This window comes from Lygodium microphyllum, chromosome 28 (assembly GCF_053477565.2).
Source record: "Lygodium microphyllum isolate KBCC chromosome 28, Lygodium_microphyllum_v1.1.10, whole genome shotgun sequence".
Classification (NCBI taxonomy): Eukaryota; Viridiplantae; Streptophyta; class Polypodiopsida; order Schizaeales; family Lygodiaceae; genus Lygodium; species Lygodium microphyllum.
The window spans coordinates 116337671-116365290 of record NC_141162.1 but is presented as its reverse complement, the minus strand read 5'-3'; the positions used below and the strand labels follow the sequence as shown (position 1 = coordinate 116365290).

General features: G+C 44.6%; 1 protein-coding gene across 1 annotated transcript; it reads left to right on the top strand.

Moving 5' to 3' along the window:
- The first annotated feature begins 334 nt into the window (after positions 1-334).
- LOC148011893 (tropinone reductase homolog At5g06060-like) lies at positions 335-27620 on the top strand. Its single transcript, XM_087670860.1, has 5 exons — positions 335-580; positions 672-879; positions 25698-25914; positions 26926-27032; positions 27152-27620. Exons 1-5 carry the CDS (start codon positions 492-494, stop codon positions 27338-27340), a joined length of 810 nt encoding a protein of 269 aa, XP_087526986.1. The 5' UTR covers positions 335-491; the 3' UTR covers positions 27341-27620.

Sequence of the window (27620 nt, the reverse complement as noted above, 5' to 3'; positions counted from 1 at the left end):
TTCTTGACAGTGAGGTATGCTGTTCTAGATATGTAAGAAACTATCATGAATGTATAGCAGTAGACTTGTAAGTAAAGCTGATCAAAAAAATGAGCTCTAATCACTGCTCAAATGCATTCCGGAATCAAATCCAAGTATGTAAAATCAACCATAAGCGTGAATACATGGTATAGAATGCCTGAGACCAAGTCTAGAAGTAAGACATAATGCATATGCAGTCAAAATGTCATTCAACTCTATTATTCCAGTAGCCAAATCTCTGTCAAAATTGACTGAAATCTCAGTCAAAATCAGCCCAAATGCACTTCAATACATAGTCATATCATTCCTCAATGTCTTAACATCACTTGAACATGTATACGCATCAACATGCATGTCAAAGGACTAATGCCATTAAAGGTCAGAGAGCTGCCTGTAAATTGCAATCTTTGGTGCAATCTTCGACTCTTGTACTTCCCCTTTAGTTTCGTGCCGCCATCTCTTGGACAACCATGAATGCGCAAGCTGGCTCGTCGTTTTCATCAAGATGGTCTCTGCAGGGACAGACTGCACTCGTAACTGGTGGAACCCGTGGCATCGGGTATGGATTCCTGTCTCTGCTTGCTGCAACGTATCCGTAAAGATGCATTTCATCAGGCTATGGTGCTGATTAGAGGTCCTCATAACTGCAGACGAGCAATTGTGGAAGAGCTAGCTAACCTTGGGGCTTCTGTATATACATGCGCCCGCTCTGAACATGACCTGTCTAGGTGCCTCAAGGAGTGGGAAAGTGCGGGGATCTCTGTCAAAGGCTCTGTCTGTGACGCTTCTTCTCGTGAGCAAAGAGAGGCCCTCTTTCGTGATGTTGCATCGGCTTTCAATGGCAAACTTAACATCCTGGTATTCCTATACCTCACTTCTCTTTTTACAGGTTTGATTCAGGCTTTCTCTGGCACTTGAATCATGTCGGATCATATCTGCTCTGTCTTCATGTGAAACGGACGGGAGGTGTGTATTTGACCAGACAGTGATCTGAGGCCATATTGTAGGTAAGGGTTCGTGCGAAGAGTACGATGAAGCCATCATGGGCAAGTTGTACGAATGACAGAGAGAGAGAGAGAGTGTGTGTGTTTTAACATCCTTGGGAGGTGAAAATTGGCCTATAGGACTAATCAGATACATCCATTATTACACTTAGTCCTATACATCCATTGTTACAATCCACTTCGGGCATCTTGCCATATAGGCAATTGGAAAACATAAATTGGGATAAAGTGGTAGTATCGCACTCTTATGACTCATAAGAGTGTTACTATAGCAAACATCATTACATGTGTACAAAAGATAGCTATAATCTTTCATAGAGTCATTTCTTGGGAGGTGGGGTACAAAAGTCTCTAATGATTGCTTCTCCTCCTCTGCACAATGCCCACTTGCCGTTCTTCCTTGCCTCTGTACCTTTAGCCAATTCTATTCGTTGGTCAATCCTTTAGTTGGAGGGAGTCAACTCAACTGCTATCCATACCTTCATCCCTTTTGTTTGCTTCATAATTGCTATTTTCTCTATCATGTCTATATGCATTACTCTTGCTTGTGTACCTTTGGGTATTATACCAATGGACTCCCCCAAGCCCACAAATGGGATTGCTTTACTCAACTGTTTCTTCAATGCATCTGTAATCCCCCTCTAATTCCGGTGCAATGTTGTACCTGTCCCATCTTTGGGGAGCCCTCCAATTCTAATCTCCTTTTTCCTGCTCTCAATCCTTTCAATTTTTTCATTGCTGAGACTACTTCTGTGAAAAAAATTGCTGAATTTGAATTTATCTTCAGTTTTGTTCGGAGTATCTCTTGCATGGGTTCCTTCTTTACTCTCTGTTGTTCAGTCTGCATACCTTTTGTTAGAGTGCAGCGAATGCGGATGCATATCGACAAGATTGAAAGACAATGAACGTGAGAGAAGGGAGAGAGAGAGAAGAATGCAGAAATCTGCAGTCAAGAATGCTGAAATGAAGAAGGCAGATATACAAATGGGCTGTCGAAGTATGTCTCGAGCCGATCTCTCTCTCCACCACCTAAAAGACAAGTGAAGTTGGCAGACAGGCTGCTAGCTATAAATAGCAAGTTATATGGCCATAAAATAATCAGGGCGGCCAGTCGCCCAGCAGCCAGATGTGGCTGACTGACTGCAATAAATGCCAAAAATAGCAATCAGCTGTTGTACTGCCATGTGGCACTGCCACCTGCCCAAAAGTGTCTGACCTGCCCGGTAAAAGGTGGTCGCTCTTGATAACTGCTGAAAATGCTCAATGTTGGCAGGAAATGTGTAACTGTGCTCGAGACAACGGATTGTACCAACTATAGCTTGACAATGCAAGTCCAGGGGATGACTAAATCTCTAGCACCCCCTCTTAGAGCTTGGACGTGGCATAAGGCTCAAGGATCTGTAATGTTGTTGTAGAACAACTTGAGGAAGTGCCTCCATAAACAAATTTGCCAAATTGTCTTTTGTCTTAGTGTATACCACATTAGTGATCTCATTGTCACAATGAAGTGTTGTAGAACCTATCTGCGGGCAGCCAAGCTCTCTGAGTAATCTTTGAAGCCACATTATCTCATATGTGGAAGAAGACGCCACTCTATACTCCACCTTTGTAGAAGAAAGGGCAAGTGTGGGCTACTTCTTGCTACTCCACAAGATAACACTTGCACCCAAAGTAAAGCAATAACTTGTCGTTGACCTCCAATGGTCAACATCTCCAGCCCAATTTGAATTCGTCTAGCCTCTAAGAACCAAAGCCGAATTTTTAATAATTGTTGGATAATGAATACCAAGATTTCAGGAGCCAAAAATCCTCATAGTAGCCTTCCAATGAACCGCCTTGGGTTCACTCATAAACCCTGCAAGCAAACCTACAGGAAAGCACAAATCAATCCAAGTGTTAAGGAGCTATATCAACGACCCAATCCACTGTCGATAGTGGGTAGTATCCACCATCGGTGAATCTGCATGGGTTGTAGCCTTCCAGTTCATATCCATAGGAGTAGAAATAGCCTTACATCCCTCCATCTCAAATGTAGTCAAAAGCTCTTACATATATTGTTGTTGGGAGATGAAAATCCCCCTCGGAGTCTTCCAAATCTCATGACCTAAAAAGAAATGGAGAAGGCCCATATCCATCATCTTGAACACCTCATGTAGTGCCTCCTTTATCTATACTTTGTATAGAAATTGCACTGCAAGTACATACCAGGATTAAATTTGACACAAATTTTGCAAATTTTGCAAAAGTCCCAAATTGTGTGGGGTCCAATGAGTCAAAATTTCAAAAAATTATACCTGTTCCATTGCAATTTTCCCAAATACATAAAAAGCCCCAATTTTTGAGATTCAAATGTGTGCAAATTCTACAAATTTTACTCAGCGAGCAACATTTTTGGACATACGTCAAAAGCCCCAATTTCTGTGAGTAAATGCATGCCCAATCTCTTAGATTTGTCAGACTGTGCTTACATGCATATGATAGCCTGCCAAAATTTACCTTAGGATAAACTTTAAAAAAGCGTGAATTTTTTGTCTTAAAAAAAGTGTTGATTGTCGATGGTTGTACATGACTTGCGTCGACGTGGAAGCTGCCGCAATATTGCCGCCTGATTATCGCCGTGACTTACTTGCACCTAACTGCAATTGAATGAGCAACCAGGTGACTGAAGATGACTGCGACCTGCTTCTGATCTTGACCTGCCACTTGCACCTAGTCAGTGTGACTTGTGCAAAACCTTCGCCTGATTGTAACCAACCACCTGCAAAACAGATAGCGACCTGTGATATATACGTTGCTCGTGTGACTTGCACCTGATTAGAATTGAAGGAGACAACTCAAATGGACTCCGAGAAGTGGACTTATGTTAACCGATACTCTGATACCAGTTTGAAGTGATGGGTGCATAGTGGAGATACGATGGTCAACAGTGGTAATGGTTGAGAGAGAGAGAGAGAGAGAGAGAGAGAGAGAGAGAGAGAGAGAGAGAGTAGAGTAGTAGAGCATTTATTTTATTGGCTAGCTTTGAGGCATGATGTAAAGCAGTTTGTTTGGATATGCATTATATGTTAGAAGGTAAAGCATGATAGGCAAAAGATGTCGGGCTTGTTGCAACCCTAGCCTTGGTAGAGCATTGCAATGGATTTTATTTTTGAGATTCCTAGGACTTCTATAAGGAATGATGGGATATGGACTATTATTTGTAGATTTAGCAAACAAGCCCATTTCATTCCGGTGCGGAAGAAAACAAAGGTTGATCCTATGGCATGATTGTTTTTACAATACATCTTTAACTTTCATGGTATGCTAGAGTTGAGATCTTCAGTGATTGAGACCCTTGGATGACTGGTTTATTTTGGAAGGGGTTATTTAAGAATATGGATAGCATGTTGAAATTCTTATCATCCTTCCATTTACAGATAGATAGTTAGTCTAAGGAAGCAATTTCCCTAGTGTTGGATCTTTTGAGGTGACCACAAGACATAGTGGGAGCAATATTTACTATTAGTTGCGTTTGCATACAACAATATGATGCATAGTTCCACTGGTAAAGCTCCATTTGAGGTGGTTGAGGGTGGTAAGAAGTTACCACCTATTTTGCAGACTAAGGATTATGTGGAAAACTTGGATACAGGCTATGCAGAGATAAAGTATGCACTTTAGAGATCATAGAAAAAGCAAAAGAGGGCAACTAATTGCCATAGATGTGTTTTGTAGTTTGCAGAGGGTGATTATGTATTGCTGCGTTTTGAAAAGGTGATGCTAAATAATATGAAAGGAAGAGAGAGGTTGTATACGAAGTTAATAATGAGTTATTGTGGGTTCTTTTAGGTATTGGAAAAGATTAGCGATGTGGCATATCAGCTAAAAGTATCTCCACATTGGTGGATACACAATGCCTTTCATATTGGTTCGGTGAGGCCTTTTCGTGGTGATGTGCTAGAGAATATGTTTGTTGAAATTCAGTCTCAGATTGAGAAGTTGATGAAATCTTGGTACTTGAGCAAATTTTGGCACATAAGGAAAGAAAGGTCAAAGGTAAAGTTTCCGAGAGATATTTGGTGAAGTTTTAGAACTATTTACCAATGGATGCAAAATGGATGGAAGAGAATGATTTGGCAGAGCATCCTCAGTTGTTGCAGCTTTACTTAGATGTCTATCAATTAGAGCCCACTTTAGTTTGCGCTTAGTCACATTCAACAGAGTAGGGGTTCGGAGCATTGCCTGATGCTCAAGGGGGAGGTAGCACTTCCACTCCACCAGTTTTGGACAGCTCTCGTATATAGTGGATCTCGGATGTATTTATCATGCATCCAAGGTATTGTGCTGACAGTATGTTCGCTATGATGTCACTATTTTGGTGTGCTAGCCACTATGAGATGTATGTAGATGAGTATAGTTGTTACGTGGCTCTAGACTATACTTTTGTTGGGATCACTTCATGATTAGTTTGGCATGAGTTTTTGCCCCAGGTTTGATATCAATTTTTGATAATTTTCAGCTTAGTTCTTGATCAATTTGAGAATAGTTTGTGATCACTTTGAATTAGTTTTATATCAAATTTTGCGCACAATTTGTGATTAGTTCTAGGTCACATTTGCAACCATTTGTGATTAGTTCTCAGATTAGCAAATGATTAGTTTATGCTCAATTTTCTGTGGTTTAGCCATTGATAGTCTCAGCCATGGTTTATACTGAGTTTATGCTTTACTATGGTTGTCAAGCTAGAACAATTGAGAAACAAGAGTTATGGATGCATCCAATGGGTTTCTAGCAACATTTGGATATATGCTGACCGAAAATTTTCAGCAGGTTTGGGACATATGGCATGATTAAACAACCATGGTCAATGTTGTGACACAATTCTAGTGCAGTATGCTTTTGCTTTGGCACAATGCAATGCAATCGAGGAGGATTGTAGGGATTTCAAGGGGGAGGTCCATCACACTAGGATACGAATTTTTGAGATGCTTTAATCTTGCTGATAACATTTGATTAAGTAATTAATCAAATGTACAAGGTTGTTTAGCACATGTGATGCACATGACAACTATTTCATGGTAACAGAACAAATACCCCGAGGATGCAATGGCTGTCAAAGGCAAAAGTTGTGATAAGCTATGCGAGCTAGGCTTTGGGGTTCAATTGGTGTCTGTTTTGACCCTAGTTTGTGCATGCAAATTTTGTAGAGTTTTGTTTTTTAGTATAGGGCTAACATGTAGGTAGCCCTTCCTGAGTTGGAGAAAGGAGATGCGCGCCATTCCTTTCATGGTTCCATCTACTTGGATTTTTGCTCTTCTACTAGCATGGAGGCTTTTCTTCACGTGGCGGATCGTGCAACATCTCTCTTCATGCTATCATGGCGGTGTCTTCTATCCTTGCTCTTCTAGTAGGGATGCTTCATCATCTTCATCCACATGGTTCTCGGCACCACACGAAGGTTGACATCCTCAGGCTCCTCTTCCTTCTTTGGCATTGACATCCAGGTTTAGAGGAGATTCCTACTCTTGGTATTCTACAGGTTTTGGCACTTGTCTTCTCGGCCTTCCCTCCTTGTTGTACCTTCTCGTATGCATTCCGTGATTTCATCATCTTTGTACTGGATGCTTGGGAAAGTAAACAAATTTTCCACGAGGGACACTATCTAAGTGGCACTTGTTGCATGAGCATTCTTCAACATGTAGCATACTATACATCTCTTTGTGCAGAGCACCATCGGACGAATCCTAAGCTACTTCCACTGGCGGATTACACCACCATTCTTTTTTACATGATGCTTCATCACCTTTCCCTTGTCATCAATATGCTTGAGTGGTTGGGTAAGCTTGTACTGTTTTGTGATGTGTTGAGTATGCCATATCTACTCCCGTCTTCTGGGTCACTGTTACTTAATCAGCCGCCACTCCCTAAAATTAACTTTTCACAAAAAAAAGTTCTATGTGGTTCCATCCGCCTTTGTAGGGCTTGATAGGCCATTGGATAGTCGACGTGCATCCTTTTTCTGATGTTCTATCCTCTCTAGGGTGACTACTTGGACTCCCTTGGTGAGATTACCATTGCCTCTGTAGTCTTGGTAGGCCATCGGCCAGTCGACATACACCCTTTGCCCAATGCATTGGTTGCTTTGGGGTGGGACACTTTGGGGTAAACATTACATGCCTTTTCTTTTCGGCTCAGTTTTGGGCCAGAGAGTGGGTGTTGAGCTTTTAGCATTTTTAACAGTCCCTAAACACACTTAATTAATGAAAAACACAAGTTTGGTGCATGGTTTGAGAGAGTTTTAGCGGTCCCCCAAAACCCTAATTTTTTGGGGCACCCTTGCAACATCTATAAATAGATAGATTGACCACCATTTAGCCTTATAAGTTATCCTTTTGTGTAGGTTTCTCACTCTACCGTGTAGATTTCAACCATCAACCACTTACCATTTGTTGTCCAGCCATCACCGACTGTAGCTTATGCAGCCCTAGGCGGCTTGTTTTCAGCCATCCCCCTGTTGTTTGGAGGTCTCCATCTATTGTGTCATCATAGCACTTGATCAACCTGCGTTTTCAGCATCTGGTGTCAAGCGACAGGCTGTTGCCATCTCTCCTACTGGGCGACTGTTGTAGTACCTGCGTTTTTGCTATTCTACAGGCCGTCTACATCAGCAAACATCTCTCCTATTGTCGCCTGACAGTTCTTTCCTTGGTTGATTAGTTTCCAGCCTTCCTCTGGTGGTATACTGCTGTGTCACTAGATTTTAGTCTTCAACTACTATGTTTTGGTGACCAGCCTGCATCCCTTTATTATTCAACACTCCCTCATCTCTGACCGGTAGTTACTGCACTTGGGATCCGTCTGCGATGGATGTCACTCTCCGACATTGCATTACTTTTACATTCATTTACAACATTCATTCACTTCAGAGTTTTTTCTCTCTATGTTTGAGTTTTGAGTTTTTGTGTTTTGCGTTTTGCGTTTTGTGTTTAGGGTTTGACTGGATTTTGACTTATAATGTCCATGGCATCTTTTTCTAGGGATTCTATGCCGCCCTATTAGGCTTCTCCATCATTGGAGGCTCTGAGAAGGCATTATGGTCTCAAGGAGGAGGTAGACACACCTTCATCTTTACCATATTTTTCTTCTCGTTTTGGTCATCTTACAGATGAAGAGTTTGAGGAGTACTTGCATATCATGTATAGTTCTGCTTACACTCCTCCAACAAGTGCTACTACTCCATCTGGACTAATAAGTGAGACTGGCCATCTCTCTGATCTTGGAGCAATCATGACATTCGGTGTATCTCACGATCCATCTTCTTTATCTCTTAGCCAGGCCTTATGTTAGGTTTGTATAATCCTTTTGAGTCGTATGAGCCAAGACCCTCTCTTGTTTCTTTTTTTGTTGTGTAGAATCCGGATGATTTTCAATATGTTAACTTTAATAGAGGAGGCTCTCAAACAAATACCCTTCATTAGGTATACATCTACCATCTGTTTCATTTGAGCACATAAATCACACTTCTCAACTCCCTCTTATCCCACCACATTTTGATCTACTCACATCTTCATTTCAAAATCTTGGATTATATTCCAGTTCTGCTCAAAGCACACTAGGGTTTGGATCTTCTATCTCAGCTCCTAGGACCTTCTCATTCACCATTCCACAATCTAGCTACCCTTCATTCAGTCCACCTCTTGGTTCATCGTTAGGGGAAATATCAATAACATTGTACCTTTCATGTACCTCCATTTTACTACATCCTTCCACTTTGGGACGGCTATGATGGGCATTCCCCTCACTATCTCCGGACACTCGTGAATTCTCCAGAGGACCTTTCAGTCGCAAGGATATCCATCCTTAGCTTATGGATCGTCGTCACACATCCCTTGGGTCACTCCTACTATGTAGGGATTATCAAAAGATGATGTACTAGCGAGATAGTAGGGTTTGCGGGGAGGAACAGGGAGTGAACTCGGCAGACATGGAGAAGAGAAGAGAAGAGACCAAGGGATGTGGCTCCATGCAGACCAAGGGACGAAGGTAAGAAAAAGAGGAGAAAGAAGATGTAGAGGATCCCTAAGATCCAAGATTTCCACTGGAAAGGTAACCTGTAGTAAAGGATAGTAGACAGAGTGAATTGGAGAACCCGAAACTCAACCTCAGGAGAGAAGCCACTAGCTCCGTGCATCTATGCTAGAAGGAATACGAAGGCCTGGTCACCAAGTTGCGACTGAACCTCCGAGGTCGCGATCTAGGTGGTACTTGAAGATCCTGGGTATAGGTAGAAGAGATGACTGGTCGAAGACAGCTACCCTAAGAAAGTAGAGGATGGGTGAAGAGCTTCATGTGGAGTAGGTTTCCCCTCTGAGGTGGGAGATGGAGGGGCCCCTGCTGAAGTCGAAGAAGTAGATGACCCCTCTGATGGCAAAGAAATAACATTTCCCTAAGAATTCCCCTGTGAAGTAGATAGGGAATCCAAAAACTCATGGATCACGGACTCCAAAATGTTTGATGATGAAGGAAGTGCCGCCGGTTGTGTTGAAGAAGGTATTTGGGGTGCCGAAGAGCTCCCAGAGGTAGCCTCTCGAACCTGAGTAGTCGAGGGTGGGGCTTAGAATGAGTAAGAGGTGGGCAACAGTCGCTATCTCTCAGTGGAGCAGAGTGGGCAGGCGAAGAAGAGGAAGGAGTCAAGCAGCCACTGTCTCTCGAAGGAGCAGACTAACGAGGAGACGGTATCAAACAATCACTGTCTCTCGATGGAGTGGACTGTAGAGTCGTAGGTCGTGGAAGCCACTGTACCTGAAAATAAGTGGAAGAAGACTACTGCTGGCATTGCGACAATCTCCAGGAGGTCATAGCGCCAATCGATCCTCCATGTGCTTGAAAGGACTTAGTGCGCATTGGATGCGTCTTATTGCCTTGAGCGTAGTACTTTGATAGCCGATGCAGAACAATCTCTATGGCCCAGAAAGGAGAGGTGGCACAAGGAGTGCCTGGTGGAGGACCCATGTACTCCGGGGGGGTGGGGAGTAAAGGTCAAAGTCGGCAAGCATCGGTGTGTGTCCGGTGATGCCACAGTAGGAGCACCTAGTAGTCTGGTCATCTATTGGTAAAGAAGCCATGGATACTAGTGTGCCTTGCTGAAGAAGGAAGAGGTTAGCCACTATGAACCACGAACCGCAATGTCCGTCTCAAGGGGTGTGAGGGCAGTGCGAGGCACGAACTACAATGTTCGCCTCAAGGGGTGGGAGGGTAGTGGAAGGACTGGAAGTGAGTTGCATGTGGGAGGAGGATGCGACCAATAGTAAGAGGTTGCAACCAGTAGAAAAACGCAGGTGAAGAGAGAGAAAGACTAAAAACGCAGGCAGGATAGCCTGCAGGAGAGAGAAAAACTGAAAATGCAGGCAATAGGTGAGAGAAAGACTAAAACGCAGGCAAGACAGCATGTAGGAGAGAGAGATTAAAAACGTAGGGAGCAGGTGAGAGACTAAAAACGCAGGCAGGATAGCTTGTAGGAGAGAGAGAGACTAAAAACGCAGGCACTAGGACGTGATGACGTGGCAGGCTATACGATAGCAGGACTACACAGGAATAGCAGTGGCTTGGTTGGAATCAGCTCCAAATTGCGTGAAGAGGGCTGGAAATTAGATGCCAACTGATGGAGACAGCAATGGATAGCTTCGGCTGAGATGTTCTTCGCGAACGGGATGTGGGCAACAAGCTGAAACACCTGAAATTTGCAAAAACGAGATTTTGATGCAGCGAAAGAAGAAGAGAAGTGGATGTCGAACCCGCCATCGATCTTTGCCTTCACTGGAGTGGAGGATCTTTGCCGTTGTTTGAGCAGATCCAACTCTGATACCATGTCAAAAGATGACGTACCAGCGAGACAGTAGGGTTTGCGGGGAGGAACACGGAGTGAACTCGGCAGACATGGAGAAGAGAAGAGAAGAGAAAAGAAACTCAGATGAATGGAATGATGAAGTTCTGAATCATGGAGTGAATGTGATACAAGGGAACAAGGGTGCCGTAGCACAAGGAAGATGATGAAGACAGCCACGAACCATGAACCGCAATGTCCTCCTGAAGGGGTGTGAGGGTAGTGGAGAGGCTGGAGAGAAGAGGTGATGGACTGAATGAATCAGCCGTAAGGAATGAATGAGAGAGTGGCCTATAAATAGGCATAGTCAGTCTAGGATGGCAGCCCCTTTTTGGGGGTTGCAAACCCTAAACGCAAACCCTAAACGCAGAACGCAGAAACGCAAAAACGCAAATTGCGGATGAAGGCAACAGGGATTTCCATCCTTTGCTCCTCGAGTCTTTATCCCTCCACCTTGGGCTCCACATGCGATTACTATGCCCATACCTAGTTTACCCTTGTCCACTTTTGGATCCACTATGCACACTTCTCGTATGCATGGTGGGCACTCTGGGATTCATTTCTAAGTGTACTCTGCTTTTGTTGAGAAACCCTTCACCCTTCACCCGCAATTTGCATTTCTGCGTTTTGCGTTTAGGGTTTGCAGCCCAAAAAGGGGCGCCATCCTAGACTGATGGTGCCTATTTAAAGGCCACTCTCTTAGTCATTCGTCACGGCTCATTCATTTAGTCCGTCACCTCTTCTCTCCAGCCTCTCCACTACCCTTACACCCCTTTAGGAGAACATTGCGGTTTGTGGCTGTCTTCATCATCTTCCTTGTGCTATGACACCCTTGTTCCCTTGTATCACATTCGCTCCATGATTCAGAACTTCATCATTCCATTCATCAAAGTTTCTTCTCTCTTCTCTTCTCTTCTCCATGTTTGCCGAGTTCACTCCGTGTTCCTCCCCGCAAATCCTACCGTCTTGCTAGTACGTCATCTTTTGAAATGATGTCAGAGTTGGATCTGCTCAAACAGCGGCAAAGATCCTCCACTCCAGTGAAGGCAAAGACCGATGGCGGGTTCGGCTTCCACTTCTTTTCTTTTTCCGTTGCATCAAAATCTCGTTTTTGCAGATTTCAGGCATTTCAGCTTGCTGCCCACACCTCGGATGTGGAGGACATTGCGGTCCAAGCTGGCCATTGCTGTCTACAACAGTCTGGTGTCTGTTTCCAGTTTATCACACATTGTTCGGAGCTGATTTTAGCATGTTGACTGCTACTGTTGGTTTTTCGTGCGTTTTTAGTCTTTCTCTCTCCTTACCTACGTTTTCCTATACTGGTTGTAGTCTCTTACTGCTGGTCACATTCTCCCACTGGGAGCTCACTTCCAACCCTTCCACTACCCTCCCATCCCTTGAGGCGGACATTGCAGTTCGTGCTTCACATTGCCCTCACACCCCTTGAGACGGACATTGCGGTTCGTGGTTCATAGTGGCTGACCTCTTCTTAAGTTTGCCACACCGTTACCATGGCGTCTCCATCGACAGATTGCTAGTCTACTAGGTGTTCCTACTGTGGCATGAACGGTCATCCCATCAAAGACTGTCGACATCGACCTTTGCTCCCCACCCCTTCGGAGTACATGTGTCTTCCACCAGGTACTCCTTGTGCCACCTCTCCTTTCTAGGCCACAGAGACCGTTCTGCATCGGCTATCAGAGTACTATGCTCAAGGCAATAAGACGCATCCAATGCACACTAAGTCCTTTCAAGCACATGGAGGATTGATTGGCGCTACGACCTCCTGGAGATTGTCGCAATGCCAGTAGCAGTCTTCTCCGAGTTATTTTCAGGTACAGTGGCTTCCACGACCTACGGATCTGCCGTCCACTCCATCAAGAGATAGTGATTGTTTGATACCGTCTCCTCGTCAGTCCGCTCCTTCGAGAGATAGTGGCTGCTCGACTCCTTCCTCTTCTTCGGCTACCCAGTCTGCTCCACTGAGAGACAATGACTGTTGTCCACCTCTTGATCATTCTGAATCCCACCCTTCCCCACTCTCAACTACTCAGGTTCGAGAGGCTACCTCTGGGAGCTCTTCGGCACTCCAGATACCTTCTTCGGCACGACTGGTGGCACTTCCTTCGTCATCAGACATTTCAGAGTTTGTGATCCATGAGTTTTTGGGTTCCCTATCTACTTCAGAGGGGGATTTAGAGGGGAATGTTATTTCTTTGCCCTCAAAGGGGGCATCTACTTCTTCTTCGACTTCAGCAGAGGCCCCTCCACCTCTCGCCTCAAAGGGAGAACCTACTCCACATGAAGTTCTTCACCAATCCTCTACTTTCTTAGGGTGGCTGTCTTCGACCAGTCATCTCTTCTACTGATACCCAGGATCTTCAAGTACCACCTAGATCGGGACCTTGGAGGTTCAGCCGCGACTTGGTGACGAGGCCTTCGTATTCCTTCCAGCATGGATGCACGGAGCTAGTGGCTTCTCTCTCGAGGTTGAGTTTCGGGTTCTCCAGTTCACTCTATCTACTGTTCTTTAGTACAGATTCCCTTTCCGATGGAAATCTTGGATCTTAGGGGTCTTCTACATCTTCTTGCCTTGGTCACCTGGTCAGCATGGAGCCACCTCTCGAGATTGAGTACGAGCATAGCCTTATGGTTCTCGGCACCACACAAAGTTCGACATTCCTCCTATGCATTGCATGTTTTCATCATCTTTGTACTAGGGCACTTGGGCAAGTGAACAATTTCCCCACGAGAGACACTGTCCAAGTGGCACCTGTTGCATGAGCATTCTTCAGCATGTACCATTGCGTCTCCACCTCACTCTTCTCTTGTTTCCCTTTTTGGGCCTGAGAGGGGGTGTTGAGAAACCCTTCACCCTTCACTCGCAGTTTGCGTTTTTGCGTTTCTACGTTTTGTGTTTAGGGTTTGCAACTCCAAAAAGGGGCGCCATCCTAGACTGATGGTGCCTATTTATAGGCCACTCTCTCATTCATTCCTTATGGATGATTCATTCAGTCCGTCACCTCTTCTCTCCAGCCTTTCCACTACCCTCACACCCCTTCAGGAGGACATTGCGGTTTGTGGTTTGTGGCTGTCTTCATCATCTTCCTTGTGCTACAACATCCTTGTTCCTTTGTATCACATTCACTCCATGATTCGGAACTAGCAACACCACCGAGATGCCAAAAGATGATGTACCAGTAAGACACTAGGGTTTGCGGGGAGAAACACGGAGTGAACTCGGAAAACATGGAGAAGAGAAGAGAAGAGAGAAGAAACTCTGATGAATGGAATGATGAAGTTCCGAATCGTGGAGTGAATGTGATACAAGGGAACAAGGGTGCCGTAGCACAAGGAAGATGATGAAGACGGCCACGAACCGCAATGTCCTCCTAAAGGGGTGTAAGGGTAGTTGAGAGGCTGGAGAGAAGAGGTGACGGACTGAATGAATCAACTGTAAGGAATGAATGAGAGAGTGGCCTATAAATAGGCACCGTCAGTCTAGGATGGTGCCCCTTTTTGGGGCTGCAAACCCTAAACGCAAAACGTAGAAACGCAAAAACGCAAACTGTGGGTGAAGGGTTTTTTAAGAGCTCCCCCACCCTATCAACCCCTATGCACCCTACCACCATTGTTGTACCAGCCATTGCCTTGCTATTTGGAGACCTCCATCTACTTCGTCATCATAGCACCTATTCAACCTGTGTTTTCAGTATCTGGTGCCAAGCAACAAGTTGCTGCCATCTCTCCCATGGATTGACTGCTGTAGTACGTGTGTTTTTGCTGTCCAGTAGGTTGTCTACATGAGCAAACACCTTTTCTATTGTCGTCTGACAGTCCTCTACCTCAGGTGATGAATTTTCAGCCTTCCTTTGGTGGTACATTGCTGCATTTACTAGATTTCAGCCTCCGACTGCTGTGTTTTGGTGACTAGCTTGCTGCCCTTCATTATTTAGCACTCTCTCATCTTTGACTAGTGGTCACTGCACTTGGGATCCATCTCCGGTGGACATCACTCTCCGAGATTGCATTGCTTTGCCCTTGGGCATTCTGTGTATGCTTACATTCATTTACAACATTCATTCACTTCAGACTTTCTTCTCTTTGTGTTTGTCTCTGTGTTTGAGTTTTGAGTTTTTGTGTTTTGTATTTTGTGTTTATGGTTTGAGTTTTGCTTGTCTCTATCTGAGTCTTTGTGTTTCAGTCTTGGTCGTACTTGCCGTGTTTCTTCAGTGCAAACCCTTTCTTCATAGCCTTGAGTTTTGAATGGGATTTCTTAGCATATACTTTGTACCTTGACTGAGACCAATGAGAGCAACCCTCATGTTTTTATATTGAAATCCTTATGCATCTTATTAAATAACTTTTGAGATTGATCTTTACTTTAACATTACTCTTGCATGAATGTTCTACACTATATAAAGATCCCCCCCTTGCAATTTAAAGATACTGGTTTTGTGGACAACACAATGTTTTATGAATGCCATTGAAAATTCCGCCATGGTTTTGTCAGAGTGCAGCGATGCGGAAGCGTAGGACAAATACTGAGAGAGAGTGAACATATATATATATATATATATATATATATATATATATATATATATATATATATATATATATATATATATATATATATATATATTAAGAGAGAGAGAGAGAGAGAGAGAGAGAGAGAGAGAGAGAGAGAGAGAGAGAGAGAGAGAGAGAGAGAGAGAGAGAGAGAGAGAGAGAGAGAGAGAGAGAGAGAGAGAGAGAGAGAGAGAGAGAGAGAGAGAGAGAGAGAGAGAGAGAGAGAGAGAGAGAGAGAGAGAGAATATGACCAGACTCGAGGATGCAGAAGGCCACCTTATCCTGGATCCACAGACTATTGTGCATATGTGCAGGAATTATTTCCGTGACCTTCTCGGTTCCGCTTCTCCACCTTCAGCCCAAATTACTCAGGCCCGTTCGGTTTTTTATGACCTGGTCCGTAATCAGCTTCCGCAGGACATGCAAGCTACTATGGAGTCAGATATTGGTGAGGCAGAGGTTATGGACGTATTGTTACACTTGCCCAAAGATAAAAGTCCGGGTTGGGATGGTCTCACCAATGAGTTCTTTGAAGCCTTCGCTTCCCAACTGGCGAAACCATTGCAGGTTTTGTTTCAGCAGGTGTGGGACACGGGGATCATGCCTCCCTCATGGAAACAAGGACTTATTAAACTGCTTCCAAAAGTTCCTTCGCCATCTAAGTTGACACAGTGGCGCCCCATTTCTTTGATGGGTTCAATGTACAAAATCTTTTCCAAAGTAATGGCGAATCGGCTCCATAAGCATCTCCCTGCCCTTGTGCACCCTCTCCAGTATGGTTTCATTAAGGGCCGCAATATTCTACACAATGTTTTGAATGCCCAACTGGCCATTGATTATGCCAGGCATTCTAATCAGGAGGTAGTACTGATTCAACTGGACCTGGAAAAGGCGTTTGACTATCTGGACTGGTCTTTCGTTGCTAAACTTATGTCTGCTATGGGCTTTGGTGCTCGGATGTCTCGTCTAATCTACACCATTAGTGAGGCGGCGTCTTTGCGAGTCATGCTGAACGGAGGCGTTACTGAGCCATTTGTCCTTGCCCGTTCTGTCAGACAGGGGTGCCCTTTGAGCCCTTTATTCTTTGCCCTTGCGACACATCCAGTTCTTTCCATGTTATCACATATGGCCGCCTCTTCTTAGTTGGCCGGACTGTCGCTTCCTACAGGACAGCACTTCATTAGCCAATCCCTGGCGGATGATACCTTTATGATTTTGCGTGGGGACAAGGATAACCTTCGAAAAGCATTGGATGTTTGGGGTCTTTTTGGTCAGGCATCAGGCTTTCGTATCAATGCGCTCAAATCAGCCATTCTAAGCTGCACGGAGTCGGATTTGCAGTCCTTGGACTGGTAGGGTCTGGTTGTTCCTCGTGGCTCCATTGTCAGGCATCTTGGATATGGTTGGGTGTTGATGTTCCCCCAAAGCAGCTTCTGCAGTGGATTTCTCAGAAAATGGTGGCTAAGTTTATGTATTGGAAGTCTCAGGCCTGGCCCTTCCATGTTCGCCTCAAAGTAGCCCAGATAATTATGTTGCCAATGCTCACATATTTCTTGCCGCTGTTGCCCTGGACTACTACGACTCTGAATGCTCTTACCCAGTCTATTCGCTTCATGCTATGGAAGAAGGACTCATTGCATGCAGGTATTTCCTGGATCTCGTGGTCGCATGCGTGCACCCCCAAACGCATGGGTGGCGGAGCTATTTTAGATGCCCATACTCACATTCATGCACTTCGTTGGTCTCTTTTCCGCGCCATGTGCTCGGATCATCATCCGTGGGTCGCTATAGCCCGTTATTTCCTTGAGGGCCATGGACTTCTGCATGGCAATACCCAAATCCGGAGTTCTTGGTGGCATGTTCTTAATGCTGATTCGCGGTTCTCCAGTTCTTCTTCATCGTTGCTTACTCATTTGGTGTGTTCCTGGCAACATGTCCTTCAAAAGGCTCAGTGGCATCCAACGGAGGATCGCTTGGCAACTAACTCTTTTCAATTGGAATTACTGGCAGTCTCGCGTTTACTTTCGTGGGAAGGTAAACATGAGCTTAGACCACAATTCAACCGGATGGCACGTTTGGTTTCGGTTGCGGATGCCACCCTTGCCAGTCGCAATGTGCTTATATCGTTTCGTACAGCTAGGAGGCTTTTCAGAATCCCTCGTGGATATAGGCCTTTATGGGAACAGCTTTTGACGGTACTCCAGAGCAGACAACCCTTTCCTGCTCTTGCTTCCGAACATCCCTGGCAGGATTGGGACCTACAAGGCCGGTTGATTTTGAGCAAAGCTTCTGCAAACCAAGTGTATCATCTCCTGATTAAAGATCATCAATGGCTAGTTCCTAAAGCAAATGCTTTATGGGGATTGCGTAAATCCCGGTCTTGGTGGAAGGCAACTGTGATGCAGGGCTGGTTGAACAAGACACCCTTTAAATATAAAGTCTTTCTTTGGAGAGAGATGATTGGGGGTCTTCCGCTTGCTTCGGCTCTTTCTAAGCGACGGATCTCCAATGGCACCTGCTTCTTTTGCACCACTACTATGGAATCCGCCCGCCACCGATTTATTTCTTGCCCTGTCGCAAAGAAAGTCTGGTTACTTTTGTCGGCTGTTTGGCGAGGGGTGGTTGGTATCGCCCTGTGCCCCTTTGATTGGGTTTTTGGATAGCCCAAATACCCCACTCCCGCACAGCCACATATGAAGCTCATGTTTCACTTTCTTCGATACTGGGACTGTTGGCATAATTGGACCATTCGGAATGCTTTTCTGTTTGACTCTGCCTATAATGTTCTGCGGCATATTGTAAGGCTTAAGGGCCTCTTGTATTGGCAGTTAGCTCTTCTCCATCGTTCTGATTTGCTCTCTACGGAGGATTTTCGTCCCTGGCATATGGCAATTTCCTCCGCATCCTTGCCATGACATTGTAACTTGTAGTACTTAGAACCTCTTCACATGACGGCTTGGATTGTCGTCATGTATCTTGTAATCAAGTAATCTTGTATTTTTTTCGTAATTAATACAATTACCTTTTACGAAAAAAGAGAGAGAGAGAGAGAGAGAGAGAGAGTGTGTGTGTGTGTGTGTGTGTGTGTAAACGCAGAAAATCTGCGTTGTAGTATGCTGTATATGAGTACAGAAATACACAAGGGGGCAGAGGAAATATCTGCGTATGTCTCCGACTTGATGACCTCGATCTCCGTCAGCCCGAGCACAGTTTGTCTCAGCCAACAGATCTCAAGATCAGAATCTGAAATGAATGATTGCTGGAGTGTGCCACAACCCGGCTATAAATAGCCAAAAAGAAAAGGCATAAAAATGACCAGGTCGGCTGCAATAAATGTAGCCTATTGTAATAAAATAATGCCCAAATAACTGACCGGGCACTGTTCGTCATCTCGAATGCCTGATGTAAAGTTGTCTTGGTCTCTCGAACCTTCTGTGCATGATCCCCTGTCAGAATCAAATCATCAACATATAATACAAGCAACACACGACCAACCTCGGAAGTGTGCACATAAAGCTACGGATCGGCCTTAGAGCGCCAATATCCCAACTTCGACTGAAGAAACGAGTCAATCTTCTCGTTCCGTGCACACGGAGCTTGCTTAAGGCCATACAAGGTCTTCTTCAACTTGTAAACTTTCCCATCCGAGGACCCAAAGCCAGGAGGCTGCTCAACATAGATCTCCTCCTGCAAGTCACCATTCAGAAAGGCCGACTTCACATCCAATTGATAGACAAGCCATTTCCTATGGCCAGCCAAGGTAAGAATAGCTTGAATAGTCGCCATACGAGCAGTGGGGGTAAAAGTATCATGGAAATCAATGCCTAGGCGCTGAGCAAAATCTTTAGCAACAAGGCGAGCCTTGTGCTTGTCCAAAGAACCATCGCTAAGGTACTTGGTCTTAAAGACCCACTTGACACCAATCATCTTCTTGTGAGAGGGACAAGGCACAAGTGACCAAGTGCCATTTCTCTCAATAGCCTCCAACTCGGCTTCCATGGCCTTCCGCCAATGATCAGACTGCAAAGTCTCCTTCACTGAAGTGGGCTCTCGATCCTGCATAACATGGGTCTGCAAACAATAGTTGGAGCAAACAAGCTCCGAAGAATGTGCCTGGTTCCTCTGTGACCTCCGCGGTCCATCCTGCAGTTCCCACTCCTCAGGGACCCCTTCGATCCCTGAATCTTGCAGTGTGTCACGGGCCCAATGAGGAGGAGGACGAACCTCTCCCCGTCGCTCTCCATCTGCTGAAGACTTAGGAACATCCACCAGCGAAAGCTCCTCGGGGGTGGCCGATGGAAGGGAAGACTCTGAATCAGAAGAAGAATCTCCATCAAGAGGCTTTGGCTCCAAAGGAATTGTCTCGGGAGCCCAACTCTCCCCTGGATCTCCAAGGATGGGATGCTCCTCACTCCCCTATGTGGCCGAAACTTCCACGAACCGCACATCTCGGCTCGTGGAGACATCCCGCTTGACGGGATCAAATAAACGATAACCTTGGGACTAGGAGCTATAGCCAACAAAAACTTGTCGTCGGGAAGCCGCCTCCAACTTGTAACGCTGCGTCTTCGGAATGTGCATATAAGCGTCACACCCAAAGATCCTGAAATAAGAGATATCAGGCTTAGTCCCAAAGTAAGCCTCAAAAGGTGTCATCCTGTCAACGACTGAAGTGGGAGATCGATTGAGGAAGTGAATTGCGGTAGCCACTGCCTCGGCCCACAAAAACTGAGGTGTCTGTCGGTGCTCCATCATGGTGCGCGCCATCTTGATCACACTTCGGTTCTTCCGCTCCAAAATGCCATTCTCTTGGGGAGTGTTGGTGTTAGCAAACTCCTGGTGAATGCCTCTATCTGCACAAAAACGAGTAAACTCATTAGACATAAATTCACCTTCCTTGTCTGAACGCAAGGTCTTCAGTCGCTGGCCAAAATGGTTCTCTTCAAAGAGAAGCCAATCCTTGAAGTGAGAGAAAGCCTCCGACTTCAAAGTCAAGAAATAGGCCCAAGTCATCCTGATGTAGTCATTTACGATCAACATGAAGTACAAGCTCTCCTTTAGGGACTCGGTCCTCATCGGGCCACAAAGATTCGTAGATACAAGCTCCATGGGTGTAGTAGACCGCCTAGAAGCTTTGTTGGGAATCGTATCCGAATGCAGTTTTCCACGAATGTAGGAGACACATGGCTCATAGCTCACCACTATGTTCGGCAAGCCTCGGACAAACGACCCTCGCGACGCCTTGGAAGGTACTCGTACTTCAAGTGGCCAAACCGAGCATGCCATAACTCGGATTGTGTCTGAGAAGTAAGAAGAAGAGAAGCAAGAGCCGAAGAAGACTTCAATTTGTAGACGCCATTCTCCTCATACTCTGTAGAGAGAACCTTCCTCGAATCACGACCAAGGACTCGAAGAGTATCATTGTCAAACTCCACCAAGAGGCCAAGAGCACAAATCTTATGGACCGAAAGGAAATGATACCCCAAACTTGGCACATGCAACATCTCAGAAGTGTGGGTACCACCACGTCCATTTGGAATAAGCTGCATCTCACCCCGCGCAGCAATAGACATAGAAGAGATGTCTCCAATGAGAATCTGCCCATGCGAAGGTCGCAAATGGGCAACACCATTGGGAGAAGGAGTCATGTGCCAGGAGGCACCACTATCCACGATCCACTCATGAGCCTGGGGAGTTGCCATCGCAGCATCAGAAGTCTTTGGTGTAGAGTCCTCAATGACTGCTAAGTGTAGAAAAGTAGCTGATGAGGGTGCAACCACCGCTCCAGAATCCTTCGTGTCCTTCTTCTTGATGTCCTTCTTGACTTTGTCAGAGCAATCCTTCTTTCAATGACCAGTCTTTCCACAAATATGGCAAGTCGATTCTTCTCCTTGTCCTTCTTGGGTTTATTGTCCTTCTTCTTCTTCTTTTGGTCCTTCCCCTTCTTCTGAGAGGCTTGACCAACCAAAACCTCTGATTTGGAAGCATTCTGTCCCTTCGAAGGCTACCCCAGCAATCATCAGGATTGCTACTCCAAGTTTTGCCCATAGACTAGTACACGGGCCTCGAGATCCCATCTTGAGTCACATCGGTCTCTTGTGTAGGATTCGGAGGCAAGGAATTTACGGCTAGAGCCTCCCCTGGCACCCAAGCATCCTCCCGCTCCAAGCAACACCCACGGAGAGACCTCTCGCGGTGGGTTTGGTCCATGCACCCGTCGCAGCTAACAACCCCCTTGGATAGGGCCAGGCAAGCAGTCGGAGGTAGCTGCACCTGCCGGGATAAAAAGTATCGAATCGTGGCGGCAACTGGGATAGTAAGGTGATTGACATGTCTTCAAAGGAAATAGGCTTCCCCGCATTTTGAACCTGTATCTGAAGTTGCTGAAGCTTGTTGATGTGTTACCGAAGCGAAGAAGACTTATTCACGGACAAAGTCCGCATCTGCACCTCCAAAGAAACCCTCTTCATTAGGGTCATCCGGTTGTACATTTGATCTAGCTCTAGCTATATATCTCGAGCCATTGTCAAGTGCTTGATGTGAGCTATCACGGCTGTAGTGCAAGACAGAAACAGAAACGATCGAATCTTGGCATTCAGTTTGTCCCAATGAGACTGAGCCTTGGTCAACTCCGCACGAGCATTGAAAGAGAGTTTGGACTCATCCCTCACCGAGGGCCTGTTAATCTCCCCCATCACCAATTCTGCCAAATCATAAGACTCCAAAATGGCCAATATCATCACCCGCCAAATGTGGTAATTGTCACCATCAAGCTTTTGATCCGATGGAAGAGCCGGTAGGACAGGCACCTTCCTGTCCATGATCGCCTGGAACTCCAAATCAGTCTCTGTAGACATGTTAACCTGAAATACCTGCACAAATGCAAAAGCAGATCCCTTTGACTGTGAAAATGCAGCCTTCTAGGACTGGTTCCTCCGCTGCCCAAACCTTCTTCACTCGTCGGAGGCGATGAAAAGGTAAAATCTGCAATGGAGGGCCTCAAACGCAGCCTTCCTTTCCTTCGAATAGCAATAACCTGCAGCAAATTCACCGATTAGACTCCTTTCCCACACGCCCACGCTCACTTCAGCCTTGATCCGATGTGCAACCCTCCTGCTCGCCCTTGAATCCTAGAAACGCAGCCTTGTGTCGCGCTGAAATCTCCTCTTCAGATAGGTTCAGCCCTCAGTCAGTCCATCTCTACTGCTATGATACCATGTCAGAGTGCAGCAATGCGGAAGCGTAGGACAAAGATTGAGAGAGAGAGAGAGCGAGAGAAGGAGATAGTGTAAACGCAGAAAATCTGCAGTGTAGTATGTTGTATAAGAGTGCAGAAATGCACAAGGGGGCAGAGGAAATATCTGCACATGTCTCTGACTTGATGACCTCGGTCTCCATCAGCCCGAGCAGAGTTTTTCTCAGCCAACAGATCTCAAGATCAGAATCTGAAATGAATGACTGCTGGAGTGTGCCACAACCCGGCTATAAATAGCCAAAAAGAAAAGGCATAAAAATGACCAGGTTGGCTGCAATAAATGCAGCTGATTGTAATAAAATAATGTCCAAATAACTGGCCAACTGCACTGTCCGATTGCAGGCTGACGTGGCGCCTGCTGACGTGGTACCCTGCGTTGATTTGCTGTCCACCATCTGTCCAGGAAATGTGATCTGCTGTCCACCGTCTGTTGAGGAAATGATTGTCTAGCAGGTTTATGCTCAGTTTATGCTATGCTATGGTTATTTTGCTAGAATAGTTGTGAGATATGTTAATGAGAAATGCATCCTATGGTTTCTTGGCAACAATGTTGGATTCTTTATGAGTCTTATGTTTTATGTATGCTGGTTGGAAATTTTTAGCAAGTGTTTGGTATTAGCATGATTAAATAGCAATGGCCAATATTGTTTCTACTATGATACCTTTTGGAAAATTCCAGTGTAGTTTGATTTGCTTTGGTCCATTGCAATGCAATCGAGGACAATTGCAAGGATTTTAATGGGGTGGTTTGTCACAAGGATGTGAACTTTTATTGCTTTGCTTATCATTTGATTAAAAGCTAATCGAAAGTGCAAATGTGACTTGCACATGTGAGATGCATGTCAATTATTTCACAGTGTGGGACCTAGGACCCCGAGATATCAGTTGGTGCCAAAGACAAAAGTTATAATAAGTTATGCCTAATAGGTACTAGGTGGTACCGAGTGTTAGAACTTGACCTAGAGTATTTAATTAGCCATTATTTTTAGTGGTGACACTAGGAAATTGGACCGATTTGGGAAGAGGGGCTAGGTTACTATTGCTTGCTTTTGGGGCCATTGCTCAGTCATTGGAGACCATCTTGGTGAATATGACTCCATATTCTTGACTAGGGGAGGCTAGCGATTGTGGTTAATGCACTTTCTCTTGAATATTACAGTCTCTAATACTTCCTTTGCTGTTGTTGAATTTATTTAGGACCGAAAAACTGGGTCAACAGCTCAATCTTATCCAATTCTCGCGAGACGGATCTTTGAATTTTCTCTCTCTATAGCATTCTCTCTCTTTCTCTAGCCATCTCTTAGCTTTTCTTCAAGTTTTACAGCAATCCAGCAAGTGGAGGTGGACATTTTGGTGAATCTTTGCTGTAAACCCTAATTTATGTAATTTAGGGTTTGACAACTACCTCAGGAAGCATGCCCAGGTCTTTGGACTTGAATTTTCAAAGCAGCAATCAATGTATTTTAGGAGGATTTAAAAGGCCAGCCAGCCAACATTGAATTTGGGGCTAATTTATTTCTCAAGGAGCACGGGTGAAGGCCAATCCCCTAGCAAATTAAGGGGCAAATTGATTTGAAGGCTTGCTGGTTATTAATGACAGCAAGTAGCGCTTAGATCAGCGGAGGAGATCGGTGAATCTTAGTTGTACTCCATCCATTTGCAATAAAAGATAAAGAAATATCGAAAGGGGCACCAACTTTGGGGCAACAGGCCGTTCATTGTCCAAGAATTAAGAGGTAAAGTGTACATTTTCAGTTAGTGTGAATTAATTACTCATTGTAATTATTGTTCAATCAGGTTATTACCACCCTATTCAAGGAGGAAGGCTGGTTTCAGCTAGCCATGCAAAATGCAGGGAGAAAGTGCTGAAAACAGGCTGCCCTGGTCATAGCAGGTGAAAAGGCATGCTTGGAGATGTTGCATAGTTACTTGCAACATGGACAACAGCTCCTCTTCATCGTCTGCAGATCACACCAAGGCTATGATACCATGTGATAGTGTGCAAAGGAAAGGAAAGTGAACACGGAGTGAACAGAGGAGACTGAATGGAATGCAGGAGAGAGAAGGAAGAGATTGACTGATGGCTGAAAGCCACTTGGCTGCAATGGTCAGCCCCAACATGTACTAAACATCAGTGTGGGTGCTAGATGGAAGCATGGGGATGAGAAAATAATGAAGAGGGCTGGCTGAATGAGTAAATGGAGTGACGGTGGGCAGGTTGCTTGTAAAGAGGCAAATTGAGGCCACAATTGGTATACAATTGGCGAGGTCCAAAATGTGGGCACCTAGGTCAGCCTACGCAACTGACCAAAATGGTCACAGTGCCAGATACGAAATGCACTGATATACCCTCCATCTAAAGTGTCTAAAACACACAAAATGGCAAGTAATCATTAATGTTAGAGTTCCCAATGTCCTACTCACAGGCAAGAGATGATTGTACATGATAGACATGTATGAACAGCAATAGTGTCAGAGTTTGGAGAAATATGGTGATGCTGCAGCAATGGAAGGGCAGCCTACAGGATGCTGACATGGTGCCTCAACTGGTAGCATAGGTGACTTTGGACAGTCACAGTAACACAAGACAAAAGGGGCAAGGCTGAGGTGAGGTCACAGGCAGGAAACATGGATGTGGGAAAAGAGGGGTGGTGAAGCAAGAGGAGATGGGAGGGTGCTACACCAAGAGACAAACAGCAGCTCATGTGGTACACGTGAGGTTTCTTGATGTTAGGGATGGGTTTTCCTTGAAAATGAAGTTTGAAGACCTGGAAGTTGGTAGGTCCAAACTAAAATGTGGGAAGTGTAGGATCCAAGATCCAATTCTTTTAATGTACATATGCCATTTTGATGATTGAAAAGTTTTGACTTTGGAATTTGTACATTGTTTTCTGTGTGCTTAAGATGTGACCATTTCTGAAATATCTCTCTCTGATAGTCTTGTAAAATAGTGTGAATTGCAATTTGATTTGGTGCTTTTCTGTAGGTCAACAATGTTGGCACCAATATCCGGAAACCGACAGTCGAGTACACACCTGAAGATTTTGCACACATTATGTCAACAAATTTTGAATCAGCTTATCATAGTGCTCAACTTGCTTATCCTCTTCTCAAAGCATCTGGCAAAGGAAACATCATTTTTGTGTCTTCTGTAGCAGGTGTTGTTGCAATTCGTTCTGGCACATTGTATGCTGCAAGCAAAGGTTGGTTCCTCAAATCATGGATACTTTGATGTGTGAGCTTTGATAAAGGCTTAATTAGAATTTGTGTCTTATTCTCGACTGCTGCCTTGTCTGAAGTTGAAACTTGTGTAGAGGAGCACAGCTGATGTTTTCTGGTACAAAAGTGAAACAGGAAGGATGGATTTTAGAAGCACTGGATGTGGAGCTCAAGCCAGGGGTCGGGGAAATATCTTGGAAGGTTAAGGACCTAAAGAAGCATATAAAACCGAACAGTTATTAGAAAAACTGTTTTTTATAGGTGGGAAAGTGAAACAAAAAAGATAGATTTTGGAACCACAGGGACGAGGAGCTCAAGCCAGGGGAAGGTTAAGAACTTAATAGCTTAAAGGTGAATGAATAGTATCTGCAACTTGTCTTTGCTTATTAAGAATCTGCTGTGCTGTTGGATTAATGATTACCTTGTAGAGCAATGCCAATTTCCTGTCCCTCAAATTACCATTGGGTTCCTTTGATAGTAGTTAAACTATCTTTTCCTTCAATACAAAGGTGTGCTTACCTCAAATATTACTTCCATTGTATGCATACTAAAATTGAGACACGCATTAGTTGAGGTAGAGCCTTGAAAGCCAGATAATTATCAAGAATCTGTGTATCTTCATCAAAGGAATGACTATGACAAACAATTATTAAAGGCTGTCTATTTGAGACATCACTTTGGGATTAACTTTTGATATCTAGAAGCACAAATTTGCTAAAAATAATTTTGACTTAAATAAAGTGTTTCACAAACTTCTTTGCTTAGAAGAAACAATCTAAGCAAAAGCTTCTAAAGGAAAGGGAAACTTTTGTAGAAAGGAGAGCATATAAGACCAAGCATGTTAACTAAAGATATTTTCAAACCACTTTAGTCTTTCTTACAAACTTCTTAGGTGAGAACTAACAAAGGAGAAGGTAACCAAAAAAGAAGAGCAGAAAGATCAAATGGCTTTCTTAGAGTTGGATTTTAGACTCTGGTATTTATGTCAAGTACAGGTGCCATGAACCAGATCACGAAAAATCTGGCTTGTGAGTGGGCTAAAGATGGAATCCGAGTAAACACAGTCGCTCCTTGGTACATCAAAACAGATCTCGTTACTCATGTCTCTCTCTCTCTCCCACCCATCAAAACAATACCTCTTTTTTCTTTCAAAGATTCACAAGTTTTTTTGGTCTAGCCATCCCTGATATCTGACATGGCTTGTTCGGTTTCTTGTGTTAGCTGATGAATGATGAAGATTTTGTAAATCAAATTATCAGTCGTACACCATTACGGCGGGTTGGAGAGCCATCTGAAGTTGCTTCAGTGGCGGCCTTCTTGTGCCTTCCTACTGCTGGATTTGTCACTGGCCAAGTTATATCTGTTGATGGAGGCATGACAGGAAATGGCTTTTACCCAACACAGGATTGAGAAGCAGATTATCATTTATTTGGATTCTGATAGACATAATACTATACCAAGTGTGAAATTGCCATTGTGCTTTTGAGTTTTATGCTTCACATTCTGACAGGGTAAGCGTATGTTGACCCACAGGAGCACTAGGCACTTATTATTCAGTTCCTAACTGCTGATTTTGTACAGTAAACTGGCTTGCTCTTAAAGTTAGTCTTGCAATTGGAATGTGGCTTCAAGCCATGCATTGCTCAGGCTGTAATGCAGCATATCTGAAATAAAAAGAGCTTGTGTGGAA

Bases quoted from the DNA above. Each gene is read 5' to 3' on its own strand.
- LOC148011893 (XM_087670860.1), top strand. From the start codon at position 492: ATGAATGCGCAAGCTGGCTCGTCGTTTTCATCAAGATGGTCTCTGCAG. The intron at 880-25,697 runs GTATTCCTATAC...GCTTTTCTGTAG, and splicing joins ATGGCAAACTTAACATCCTG to GTCAACAATGTTGGCACCAA. The intron at 25,915-26,925 runs GTTGGTTCCTCA...TGTCAAGTACAG, and splicing joins ATTGTATGCTGCAAGCAAAG to GTGCCATGAACCAGATCACG.